At 45.2% G+C, this 13,997-nt stretch overlaps 1 protein-coding gene across 2 annotated transcripts in view; it reads right to left on the bottom strand.

The window, feature by feature from the left end:
- c2h5orf34 (chromosome 2 C5orf34 homolog) overlaps positions 1-12,445 on the bottom strand; it is a 50,886-nt gene extending 38,441 nt beyond the window's left edge. For both annotated transcript variants that reach the window (XM_060842392.1, XM_060842401.1), the window contains exons 1-2: positions 12,262-12,445; positions 5,115-5,347 (exon numbers count right to left, since the gene is read on the bottom strand). In XM_060842392.1, the coding sequence (XP_060698375.1) occupies positions 5,115-5,309 (195 nt within the window). In that variant the 5' untranslated portion in view covers positions 5,310-5,347; positions 12,262-12,445. The remainder of the gene's footprint in view (positions 1-5,114; positions 5,348-12,261) is intronic.
- Between the last annotated feature and the right edge of the window lie 1,552 nt (positions 12,446-13,997).

Here is a 13,997-nt window from a genome sequence, read left to right as displayed (position 1 = left end):
TATGGGGAAAAGGCAGGAGAGTGGTTTATATAATTTGTTAATTATTACACATGGCAAAATTGAAAATGAGAGGCTTCTAGGAAGAGTAAAATGCATGGGAGTGAGGTGTGTAGAAATGACCAGAGGACCTGCCTCTGGAGATCAGAAGAGTCATTTCGGCCCAGAAGACGTGTGTATGGCTCAGCAAGTGCATGCCGGATTAGTGTGACATTACCCACAAATTGTCAGTACTAGTTCAGTTGTACAATTTAAATCTTTGGGATAAATTTTTAAAAACTTTGTATTTATATAGTGCCTTTAATGAGCAAAGGATGCACCAAAGCACTATATAGCAAATTCTTTGAAGTCTATTCACTGTCATAATACAGGAAGTGAACCAGCCAGCTGGCATAGCATGATCCGACACAATTTATCAATGGTCAGGCAATCTGTTTCGATAATATTAATTAAGAGATAAAGATTCCTTCAGGGCACTGGGGAAACATTCCAGTATTTAAGTGCCGTCGATTGTTTTATTGTTAAAACAACTTCTAAGATCTACCTCAGGAGGTGTTGTTTTGGAATTCTCCCTCAGAGGACTTTAGAAGCTCAATTATTAAGTAAATTCAGGAGAGAGATTGATTGATTGATTCCATTAGTAGGTTGAAACCCAAGTTTTTTGAGATATGTCTCTTGATTAAACTTAAAACATAAGCCATTACCATTAATTTAACCTGGGGCAGAGTTTTGTGGAGGTATAAAATGGCATTATTTTCTGGGTCTGTAGATTGTGAAGGAGCAAAAATAGCCTTTAGTAGAGTGATATGCACTTCTTGTCAGATGTGGGAGTTTAAAGAGAGTTTAAGGGTTACTGCAGATTATATCTACAATAAATGCGGTTGGTTGCGAATCCTATCAGATCGAATGGATCGGTTGGAGAGACAGTTAGAGGCAATGAGGAATTTGCAACAGCAACAGTATGCAATGGATGGCAGTTACAGGAAGGGAGAAAAGTCACAGATACAGTCACATAGATGGGTTAACTCCAGGAAAGGTAAAAGAGATAGGCAGCTAGTGCAGGAGTCTTCTGTGGCTACCCCCATTTCAAACAGGTATGCTGTTTTGGAAAATGTAGGGGGTGATGGATTCTCAGGGAACGTAGCACAAATAGCCAAGTTTCTGGTATTGAGACTGGCTCTAATGCAATGAGGGGTTAGTCAGGTTCCAAGAGATCAATTGTGTTAGGGGACTCTCCGTCAGAGGTACAGACAGACCGTTCTGTAACCAGCAGCGAAAAAGCAGAATGGTGTGTTGCTTCCCTGGTGCCTGGATCAAGGATGTCTCAGAGAGCGTGCAGAATGTTCTCAAGGAGGAAGAGGGGCCAGCAAAAGGTTATTGTCCACATTGGAACCAATGACATAGAAAGGGAAAAGGTTGAGATTCTGAAGGGAGATTACAGAGAGTTAGGCAGGAATTTAAAAAGGAGGTCCTCAAGGGTAGTAATATCTGGATTACTCCCAGAGCTAGGAACAAATCTTAGTAGGGCTTATGCACTTAATGATAAAGTCCTAGGGAGTGTTGCTGAACAAAGAGACCTTGGAGTGCAGGTTCATAGCTCCTTGAAAGTGGAGTCGCAAGTAGATAGGATAATGAAGGCAGCGTTTGGTATGCTTTCCTTTATTGGCCAGAGTCTTCAGTGCAGGAGTTGGGAGATCATGCTGCGGCTGTACAGGTCATTGGTTAGGCCACTGTTGGAATATTGCGTGCAATTCTGGTCTCCTTCCTATCGGAAAGATGTTGTGAAACTTGAAAGGGTTCAGAAAAGATTTACAAGGATGTTGCCAGGGTTGGAGGATTTGAGCTACAGGGAGAGGCTGAACAGGCTGGGGCTGTTTTCCCTGGAGCGTCGGAGGCTGAGGGGTGACCTTTACAAAATGGGGGGCATGGATAGGATAAATAAACAAGGTCTTTTCCCTGGGGTCAGGGAGTCCAGAACTAGACAGCATAAGTTTAGGGTGAGAGGAAAGATATAAAAGGAGACCTAAGGGGTAACTTTTTCATGCAAAGGGTGGTACATGTATGGAATGAGCTGCCAGAGAAAGTAGTGGATGCTAGTAAAATTGCAACATTTAAAAGGCATTTGGAATGGTATATGAATAGGAAGGGTTTGGAGGGGTATGGGCCAGTTGCTCGCAGGTGGGACTAGATTGGGTTGGGATATCTGGTCAGCATGGATGGGTTGGACCGAAAGGTCAGTTTCCATGCTGTACATCTCTATGACATGGAGACAGTGCAGGGATATCGTGTTGATGCAGGTGACCAACCATGATCTAAAATTGTACAGCAGGCTCAAGAAATCAAATGGCCTACTCCAGTCCCTATCTGCTTGTCCAGATACTGGAATTGTGAGAATAGCACGTTTCATGTCTGCAGTCTGGCTATTGGTCTGTTAATACAAATGCACAAGTACTAAGTAGTATAATAAGACCATTCAGCCCATCAAGCCTAGTTCACCATTCACCAAGTTTGTGTTTGAAATTTCACATTCCCATCTACCCCTGATAATCCACAATTTTCCTAACCAACAAAAGTCAGTGTTCCAAAGTCATACAATCCTCTGAGAAAAGAATTCTTCTCATCTGTCACAGAAACATAGCACAGAGGAGCAGAAGAGGGCCAATCAACCCTTTGAGCTTTCTCCATCATTCAATATGATCTTGGCCGCTCTTCCAATTCAGTACCTATTCTTGCTTTCACCCCCATATGTTTTGATTCCTTGAGTTGTAAGAACTAAGTCTACATCTTGAAAGTTTTCAAAGCTTTGGCCTCCAGTTTTCTGAGGAAGAGAATTCCAGACTCACCTCGGTGATAGAGTTTCTCTTCATCTGTCATGAACGGGCTAACCCATATCCATAGACTGTGATCCCAAGTTTTAGTCTCCTCAGAGAACATTCTTCCTGCATCTACCCTGTGTAATCCTGTTAGAAGTTAATAGGTCTCTGAGATTCCCCTCATTCTGCAAAGTTCCAGTAAATATAGTCCCAATTAATCCATTCTCTCCCCATACACAATTCCCTATTCGGCGCATCAAGTCTACACCAACCCTCCAAAGAGCACCCTCACTCAGACCTATTTACCTGCCCCCCAAACAGCACCCAAAGGAAACCCACGCAGACAGAGGGAGAACGTGCAAACTCCACACAAGCAGTCACCAAAGGGTGGAATAGAATCCAGGTTCCTGGTGCTGGGAGGCAGCAGTGTTAAGCACTGAGCCATCATGCCACTATCCACATCAGTCCCACCATCCCAAGAATGAGTCTGGTAAACATTCTTTGCACTCCAACAGCAGCCAAAACATCCTTCTTCAGAGAAGGAGACCAAAACTGTACACAGTACTCTAGGTGTGCTTTTACCAATGCCCTGTAGAGTTGAAGCGAGATGCGCATGTACTCAAACCCTTTCACTATGAATGCCAACATAAATTTGTCTTTTTCACCACCTGCTACACTGGTCCTGACAGGGCAACACCTAATTTTAAAACAATGACCTATGTTTCAGGCTGACCCCAGGAGGAAACATCCTTTCCAAATCCACCTAGTCATCACCATCCAGGACTTTATACACTTCAACCAAGTCACCATTGACTCTTGTAAACTCTGATGGAATCAAGCATCCAAACTAGCCTCATAAGACAAACTGCTGACTCCATGTATCAAATCTAGTAAACATCCACTGAAGCAGCTTCAATTTATTGCCATCCCTCCTTAAAGAAGGAGACTAAAACTGCATACAGTATTCTGGATGTGGTCTTACTAAGGTTTTGTACAATGAAGAACAAGATAATATGGCACAGGAACTGAATCCGGCCATTCGATCTATCAAGTCCGAGTCAGCATGGCCTCATGAAGGGGAAACCATGCCCAACAAACTCAGCGAAATTCTCTGAGGAGGCAACAATCAGAACAGATAAAGGGGAAAAAGTAATGAATTTAATATACCTGGATTTCAGATGGCGTTTGATAAAATACCACAGGTTAGACTACTTAACATAAAAGTAATCGGAGGTGGTATGTTAACATGGATACGGGATTGGCTAACTAATAAAGGACAGAGAATTGGGATAAAGAGGGCATTTTCAGGACAGCAACCTGTAACTATTTGAATGCCACAGGGATCAGTGCTGAGGTCACAATTATCTATGTTATAATAATTAATTGATTGTGGAAAATAGATGTACTATAGTGATGCTTGAGATGATATAAAAATAGGCCGGAAGGCAAGAGGTGAGGATGACAAAAAATGTCAGCAGAGAATACAGACTAGTTAAACAAGTGGGTAAAAACTTGGTCGATGGAATATGATGTGGGAAATGTGAGCTTGTGCACATCAGCAGGAAGAATAGAGGAGATGAATAGTTTGCAAAATGAAGAAACACCGCAGAAAGCTCCAGAAGACCGGGAGTTGGGAGTCCTTGTCTACTCATCACAAAAAAAGCCAACATCCAACACAGAAGGTGCTCCAAGTATGGAATGAGCTGCCAGAAGGACTAGATCGGGTTGGGATAGCTGGTCAGCATGAAAGGGTTGGACCGAAGGGTCTGTTTCCATGCTGTACATCTCTATGACTCTATAACAGGGAAGGCAAATGGAATTTTGACTTCTATTTCAAAGGGAATGGAGTATAAAAGCAGGGAGGTTCTGCTAAAACTATACAAGGTACACCAGTTGTGACGTAATCAGCATTTTAAACTGTTGCAACATAACAGCTCTGCTCTTGCATTCTACCCTCAGCCAATAAAGGTAAGTATCTTTGCTGCCTTCAGGGATCTGTAGATATGCATCCCTCTCATTTTCAGTATTTTCCAAGGTCATAACATTCAGAATGTCAACATTCAATGAAATGTCAAACCAAGACCCTGCCTGCTCCACCATGTGAATGTAAAAGATTACACGACAATTTGACAAAATACAGCAATGTCTTCCTCAGTGTCCTGACCGATATTTAGCTATCAACCAGGATCCAAGACAGATTTAGTCAATATCATTATCTGAGAGAAATTTGGCTGCAGCATTTCACACTTTACACCACAGAAGCACTTGTATCAGCAGAATGCCCTGAAAATCTGCCTCTCCCACCTTGTAGTTGCTGATGACAAACTGTGTTCGCTGGCGAACCCGGCAGGAACTCTGCAAAGGGTGCATAGATGGTGCAGGGGCCTTCTCAAACAGGAATTCCGAACCACAAGGGGAGAGCTGGAGACAGGAGCTATCTGTATACTGCACTTCCACTGATTCATCCTCATAAAGGACCATCAGGCTGACTGCAGCCATGGCTGACAGCTCCAGAAAATGCACAGCGACAAGGGAGACTGTTAAAGAATTATACACAAAGTCAAATATATTGACACAAACAAAACCTCACAATAAAATTATATTCAATGTGGTCTAGTAACTTGATTTGTAAAGAATAAAGGAATTTTTTACATTTATATAATACCTTTCATAGCCCCAAGACATTTTAAAGCATGTCACAGACAATGAAGTATGTTTAACACACAGCCACTGTCATACTGCAAAATGCAAACTGCCCATTTCTGCATAGCAAGATCACAAACAATAATGCAGTCGTAACCAGTAAACTTATTTTAGTTACACCAGTTAGGAGACACTGACCAGGACACTAGGGAGACATCCCTGATCTCCTCCGAATTATTGTTGTCTGATCTTTCATGTTTACCAGAGGAGCAGGTGTACCCTAGAACTTTATAGGAAGTGATTGCTGGCCCATTGCTGAGATGTTTGTATCATCAATACCCATAAGGTGCCGGAAGACTGGAGGTTGGCTAACGTGATGCTAATATTAAAGAAAGGTTAAAAGGAAAAGCCAGGGAACTATAGATGGGTGAGCCTGACAGTGGTGGGCAAGTTATTGGAGGGGATTCTGAGGGACAGAACTGAGGAAAGGTAAGGACTGATTAGGGATAGTTGTGGGAAATCATGTCTCACTAACTTGATTGAATTTTTTGAAGTAATAAGAGGATTGATAAAGGTAGAGTGGGGGGCGTGATCTATACAGACTTCTGTAAGGCGTTCAACAAGGTTCCACATGGTAAACTGGTTAGCAACGTCAGACCATGTGGAATACGTGGATAACGAGCCATTTGGATTCAAAACTGGTTTGCAGGTAAGAGACAAAAGAGTGGTGGTGGGTTGTTTTTTAGGCTGGAGGCCTATGACAAGCAGTGAGTTGCAGGGATAGGTGCTGGGTCCACTGCTTTTTGCCATCTATGTAAATGCTTTGGATCTGAATATAGGAGGTAATGGTTAGTAAATTTGCAGAAGACACCAAAATAAGTGGTTATAGTAGACAGTGAAGAAGATTATCTCAGCGTACAATGGAATCTTATCAGATGGGCTAAAAGGCCAAAGAGTGGCAGATGGAGTTTAATTTAGATAAATGTGAGATGCTGTATTTTGGAAAGGCAAATAATTGCAGAACCTACACACTTAATGGGTAGTGGTGCCGAACAAAGAGACCTCGGAATGCAGGTTCACAGATCTGTGAACGTGGGGGAGCAGGTGTCAAATTGTGAAGATAACGTTTCACACACTTGCCTTTATTGGTCAGTGCATTGAGTAAAGGAGCTGGGAGGTCATATTGCAGCTGTACAGGACATTGGTTAGCCCACATTTGGAATATTATATGCACTTCCGGTCTCATAGAACATAGAACAATAGAGTACAGAACAGGCCCTTCGGCCCACGATGTTGTGATGAACATTTTCCCTAGCTTAAGCACCTATCCATGTACCTATCCAATTGCCGCTTCAAGGTCACCAATGATTCTGACTCTGCCACTCCCACAGGCAGCGCTTTCCATGCCCCCACACTCTCTGGGTAAAGAACCTACCCCTGACATCCCCCCCCCCCCCCCATACCTTCCACCCTTCACCTTAAATTTATGTCCCCTTGTAACACTCTGTTGTACCCGGGGAAAAAGTCTCCGACTGTCTACTCTATCTATTCCCCTGATCATCTTACAAACCTCTATCAAGTCACCCTTCATCCTTCGCCGTTCCAATGAGAAAAGGCCTAGCACTCTCAACCTATCCTCATACAACCTATTCTCCATTCCAAGCAACAGCACCCTCTCCAAAGCTTCCACATCTTTCCTAAAGTGAGGCGACCAGAACTGCACACAGTACTCCAAATGTGGCCTTACCAAGGTCCTGTACAGCTGCAACATCACCTCACGAGTCTTGAATTCAAACCCTCTGCTAATGAACGCTAATACACCATAGGCCTACTTACAAGCTCTATCCACCTGAGTGGCAACTTTCAAAGGTCTATGAACGTAGACCCCAAGATCCGTCTGCTCCTCCACCTTACTAAGAACCCTACCGTTAACCCTGTATTCCGCATTCTTACTTGTCCTTCCAAAATTGACAACCTCATACTTGACGAGGTTGAACTCCATCTGCCACTCCTCAGTCCAGCTCTGCATCATATCTCCTTGCTATGGGAAGGATGTTGTGAAACTTGAAAGGGTTCAGAAAAGATTTACAAGGATGTTGCCAGGGTTTGAGGCTGAATAGGCTGGGGCTATTTTCTCTGGAGTTTCGGAGGCTGAAGGGTGACCTTGTAGAGATTTATAAAGTCATGAGGGGTATAAATAGGGTGAATAGACAAGGTCTTCTCCCTAGGGTAGGGAATGAATTGCCAGATAAAGTGATGGAAGCTGGTACAATTACAATATTTAAAAGGCATCTGGATGGATACATGAATGGGAAGGGTTTGGGAGAGATAATGGGCCAAACACTGGCAAACGGGAATAGATTAATTAAGGATATCTTTTTGGATGGATAAGTTGAACTGAAGGGTCTATTTCTGTGCTTTATGACTTTATGCTATTGTTCTGTTTAGATATTAAACCTATCTCTGTCTTGCCTTTTAAGTAGAGGTGAAATAATCCATGGCATTAGTAAACTAGTAGAGGAAACTTTACTCTTACAGTGATTATGTACAAAGCCATTGTGCACCAGCAATGCAAACTACAGGACACAGCCCCACACTCTGCTCAGTGCAAACTAGATCTTGAATATTCAGCTAATTTTCCCCTTTAAAGGAGCTGAATCCTTTCCTTCAGCAAGTCTGTAGGTCGTGAAACTGCTGCCCACTCCTCCTCCTTCAGCACCAATAGTAAATATCTGTGATTCCCAACTCTAACCCCAAGCCAGAACTTGATGGCCAACACATACACAGCACAGCCAAGTATCAACTTGTAAACCCTCCAAATAGGTTAACAGCAGATAATAAAAGCAGGAAAGATTTCTCATCAGCCTTAATCCATTATCCCAGAATAAAAGATACATGTAGAAGAGAAGATGGGTCATTAGACTCGAAACATTAACTCCACTTTTCCTCCATCCATGCTGCCAGATCTGCTGAGTTTCTTCAACAATTTCTGTTTTTGTTTCAGATTCACAGCATCCACAGTTCTTCTGTTTTTTATAAGCACAGTACAAGTCCTTCGGCCCTCGATGTTGTGCTGACCTGTGGAACCAATCTAAGTAAAGATACTACCTCTGACATCTGTCCTATATCTACCACCCCTCAATTTAAAGCTATGTCCTCTCATGCTAGCCATTGCCTTCTGAGGAAAAAGGCTCTCACTGTTCACCCTACCTAGCCCTCTGATTATCATATACGTCTCAATTAAGTCACCTCTCAAACTTTTTCTCTCTAGTGAAGAAAGCCTCAAATTCCTCAGCCTTTCCTTGTACGACCTTCCCTCCATACCAGGCAACATCCTGGTAAATCTCCTCTGCACCTTTCCAAAGCTTCCACATCCTTCCTATAATGCGGTGACTAGAACTGTATGCAATATTCCAAGTGCGGCCGCACTCGTATGTATATGTTGCGACAGTGACCAGCAGATAGATCGGCAAAGTTGGCTGGTTGGTCACTGCAGATCAGATTCACACCAACAACACAGAGGTCAATTCAGGAAATACCTTTGCACCCAACTATATATTTAACTGGCACCTCATGAAGTGACTCGCTCAATAAACTGGCAAATACTAGATTCCCGAAATACCAGAAGTTTACTGTATTTTTGTGATCTTGCAATGTTCAAGTCATCAGCTGAGGCCACGAGCGGGAAGGCTCTCTACTGGTAAGTTTTCATTGATGCAAATTGGCATTGTTAATTCAGTGATTTATGTTGTAAATAAAATATGAAAGTGATATGTATATCCACACATTATTTTTCTAATACTTAGTGTGTGCTTTTCCATTAATCAATCAAGACCTTTTGGTTAACTGGAATATTTGATCAATTGTTACACTCCTGGACCCATCGATGCCAGTTAATAAAAAGCTAGCTGTATTGGAGAAGATCGCGGCTATTGTGGATCGGACTGCCTTTGGTCACAGCACTGAAGAGAAAGTCTCTAACCAAAAGAAAATGGACAATATTTAAAACTGATTATCATTAAATCTCAGACCAAAGGAAATGGCCCCTCCGAACAGCATGCCATACAGACCCAACCTATGACCATATCCCTGCATTCCCTTGGCTAATCCACCAAGCCTGCAAGTTCTGGACTCTCTAGGCAATTTATCATCCACCTGCACTGTGGAAGGAAACCAGAGCACCCAGAAGAAATTCACACAGACAGAAGGCGAACATGCAAACTCCTCACAGTTGCCAGAGGCTGGTATTGAACCCAGGTTCCTGGCACTGTTAAGCAGCAGTGCTAACCAGTGAGCCATCACACTATCCATAGGTGCCAGTTAATAAATAGTATGCTGTATTAGAGAAGATCATGGATCAGACTTCTTTGGTCAGAGCTCTGAAGTGAAAGTCTCTGACCGAAAACTGATGATAATTAGAGCAGAGAACATTACAGTACAGGAACAGATCCTTTGATCCACCAAGACTCTGCACCAACAGGTGATGCCTTTCTAAATTAAAACATTTTCCCTATGCTATCCATGTCCTTCTAGTCAGTGCCCATTCATGGATCTGTCAAGATGCCTTTTAAAAACATTGCTTGTGTATCTGCCCCCACCACCTCCACCACAGTGCATTTATATACCCTCTCCAGAACTTCCACATCCTTCCAGTCACAGGGCAACCAGAACTGTACACAATATTCCAAACATGGCCTAAGTAAAGCTCTCTACAGCTGTAACATGACTTGCCAATTTTTATATTCGCTGAAAATGTGTTGCTGGTTAAAGCACAGCAGGTTAGGCAGCATCCAAGGAACAGGAAATTCGATGTTTCGGGCCAGAGCCCTTCATCAGGAATTTTTATATTCTACAGGCTGACTAAGGAAGACAAATGTACCATACGCCTCCTTGACCACCTTCGATAAAGTGTGACACTGGAAAAGCAGGTGAGGCAGCATCTGAGGAGCAAGAGAGTAAATGTTTCGGGTTTAATCCCAAGCCTGAAACAACGACTCTCTTACTCCTCTGATGCTGCTTGACCTGCTGCGCTTTTCCCTAGCGCCACACTTTGCCAACTCTGACTCATTCTCCAGCATCTGCAGTCCTCACTATCCCCCTCTGGACCCACCTTGCCCATTTGTGTTGCCACTGTCTGGGAATTGTGGACCTCTGTATGTTCATGTTCCTGAGAGTCCTGCATTTGCTGTATACATCCCTCCTGCATTAGACCTGCCAAAGTGCATCACCTCTCACATTTGTCCGGATTAAATTCCATCTGCTAATTCTCCAGCCTGAAAATGTGTTGCTGGTTAAAGCACAGCAGGTCAGGCAGCATCCAAGGAATAGGAAATTCGACGTTTCGGGCATAAGCCCTTCTTCAGGAATGAGGAGAGTGTGTCAAGCAGGCTAAGATAAAAGGTAGGGAGGAGGGACTTGGGGGAGGGGCGATGGAGATGTGATAGGTGGAAGGAGGTCAAGGTGAGGGTGATAGGCCAGAGTGGGGTGGGGGCGGGGAGGTTAGGAAGAAGATTGCAGGTTAGGAGGGCGGTGCTGAGTTGCTGTGGTAGCGAGTCTGTTTGAGAACATGGCTGAAGAGTCTCTGTGCAGAGGAGATGACCTGGGGGGTGCAGTGAGAGAGAGACTCACTGAAATCCTTGTAGAGGGAGGAAGAGAGCTTCTTCAAGGAAGGCATCCTTGCAAGAGGATTCGCAGTAGGTTAAAATCTTCGGGTAATTAGCTCTCTTCCTCCCTCTACAAGGATTTCAGTGAGTCTCTCTCTCACTGCACCCCCCAGGTCATCTCCTCTGCACAGAAACTCTTCAGCCACGTTCTCAAACAGACTCGCTACCACAGCAACTCAGCACCGCCCTCCTAACCTGCAATCTTCTTCCTGACCTCTCCGCCCCCACCCCACTCCGGCCGATCACCCTCACCTTGACCTCTTTCCACCTATCCCACCTCTATCGCCCCTCCCCCAAGTCCCTCCTCCCTACCTTTTATCTTAGCCTGCCTGGCACCCTCTCCTCATTCCTGATGAAGGGCTCTGGCCCGAAATGTCGATTCTCCTGTTCCTTGGATGCTGCCTGACCTGCCGCGCTTTAACCAGCAGCACATTTTCAGCTCTGATCTCCAGCATCTGCAGACCTCACTTTTTTTTTTACCCGAAGATTTATCTCTCCAGCCTGTCAATACCCTGCTGTACCCCCCCACTCACTGTCCACCCCCCCCACTCACTATCCACCCCCCCCACTCACTGTCCACCCCCCCCACTCACTGTCCACCCCCCCCACTCACTGTCCACCCCCCCCACTCACTGTCCACCCCCCCAACTCACTGTCCACCCCCCCAACTCACTGTCCACCGCCCCCACTCACTGTCCACCGCCCCCACTCACTGTCCACCCCCCCACTCACTGTCCACCCCCCCCACTCACTGTCCACCCCCCCCCACTCACTGTCCACCCCCCCCCACTCACTGTCCACCGCCCCCACTCACTGTCCACCCCCCCCACTCACTGTCCACCCCCCCCACTCACTGTCCACCCCCCCCACTCACTGTCCACCCCCCCCACTCACTGTCCACAGCTTTCCCCAATCCCTGTGTCACCCACACCCACACCCCCACACCCACCCCCCCACCCCCACCCCCACACACCCCCACCCCCCCACCCCCACCCCCACACACCCCCACCCCCACCCCCACACACCCCCACCCCCACACACCCCCCACCCCCACACACCCCCACACACCCCCCACACCCCCACACACCCCCCACCCACTCACACCCCCCACCCACTCACACCCACTCACCCACTCACCCACTCACCAGCCTTCTCCTCCAAACGGCAATGGACAATATTCAAATCTTTGGGTTTATCGATAAAACGAACGAGGCTCGTTCCCTGGCCTAATGCCTGAGTCACCCCTCTCCAGCCGCAGGCCGCCTCTCCGTCATCCCCACCGCCCGGGCAAACGGCCGCTCGGTTCAAATTTACCGCCAGGCTCCGGCCCGGTCCCGGAACGCCATTGGCTACCCCTTCCCCCCCATCCCCGACTAACACCGCCTGCTATTGGCTGGCCGCGGTCGCCATGGCGATGGGTTGCCGAGGTGATGGCTCGCGGCCTAGTGCACAGTTCCCCACAGACACACACTGCACCATATCCAGTACAATTGTCCCCAACTCACTACCATAGAGTTATCAAATTGGCTCATTACTCTGAGCTAACACAGAAAAATAAAGAGAGGGTGCAGAAAGGTTCACGGGAATGACGCCATGGAACGGGTGTAAAATGCAGAGCAATATGAGGAATTTAGTTTTGGTACAAAAGCCAGAGATAGTGCACATTAAAGAGTGCAACATTAAGGGGTGCAAAGGGAGTGCATCTAACTCCAGGTTAGAAGGTTGCATATTCAAATTGGAACAATACAGCACAGGAATGGGCCCCTCAGCCCACCATCCTTTTGTCAAAAATTGTTAAATTGGCTAACTAATAGAAGGGTAAAAAATGAGGTCTGCAGATGCTGGAGATCACAGTTGAAAATGTGTTGCTGGTTAAAGCACAGCAGGTCAGGCAGCATCCAAGGAATAGGAAATTCGAAGTTTCGGGCATAAGCCCTTCATCAGGAATCTACAGGTTGTCCTGGTTGGGTCCAAATTTTGTTGGTTGGAATGTAACTAATAGAAGGTGCTGGCTGCACTTTGGATACTGCCTGAACTGCTGTGCTCTTCCAGCACCGCTGATCCAGAATCTGGTTTCCAGCATCTGCAGTCATTGTTTTTAACCTAACTTAATAGAAGATTGAGTTGGGAAAGGGGGCATTTCCAGGATGAGAGCTTGAAAATTAGTGGCAAAAATGGAAATTACTGGAAAAGCACAGCAGGTAGATGGAGAGAAATCAGAGTTAACAATTCAGGTCGAGTGCCCCTTCCTCAGAACTGTAATTAGTAGCTTACCACAGGAATTACTATCACTAGGACCATAACTATTTATAATATAAGTAAGCAAGATGTTGGTAAACTTGAAAGGGTTCAGAAAAGATCTACAAGGTTGGAGGATTTGAGCTACAGGGAGAGGCTGAATGGGCTGGGACTATTTTTCTTGGAGCGTCGGAGGCTGAGAAGTTTATAAAATCATGAGGGGCTTCATTAGAGTGAATAGTCAAGGTCTTTTTCCCAGGATAAGTAGTCCAAAACTAGAGGGCATAGGTTTAAGGTGACAGGGGAAAGATTTGAAAGGGACCTATGGGGAACCTATTTCACACAGAGAGTGGTGCATGTATGGAATAAACTACCAAAGGAAATGGTGGAGGCTGGTAAATTACAACATTTAAAAGCATCTGAATGGGATACAAATACGAAGGGCTTCGAGGATATTGGCCAAATGTTGGAAAATAAGACTAGATTAATTTAAGATATCTAGTCGGCATGGATGTGTTGGATTGTTTGGAAATAGACTGTTTGGTCCAACACGTCCACATGACTAGATATCTTAAATTAATTTAGTGCCATTTATCAACATTTAGCCCATATCCCTCTAAACCCTTCCCATTCATATCCCATC

Source organism: Hemiscyllium ocellatum, chromosome 2 (genome assembly GCF_020745735.1).
Source record: "Hemiscyllium ocellatum isolate sHemOce1 chromosome 2, sHemOce1.pat.X.cur, whole genome shotgun sequence".
In the NCBI taxonomy this organism is placed as follows: Eukaryota; Metazoa; Chordata; class Chondrichthyes; order Orectolobiformes; family Hemiscylliidae; genus Hemiscyllium; species Hemiscyllium ocellatum.
The sequence above is the reverse complement of the archived record's forward strand: the minus strand, read 5'-3'. Positions and strand labels throughout refer to the sequence as shown.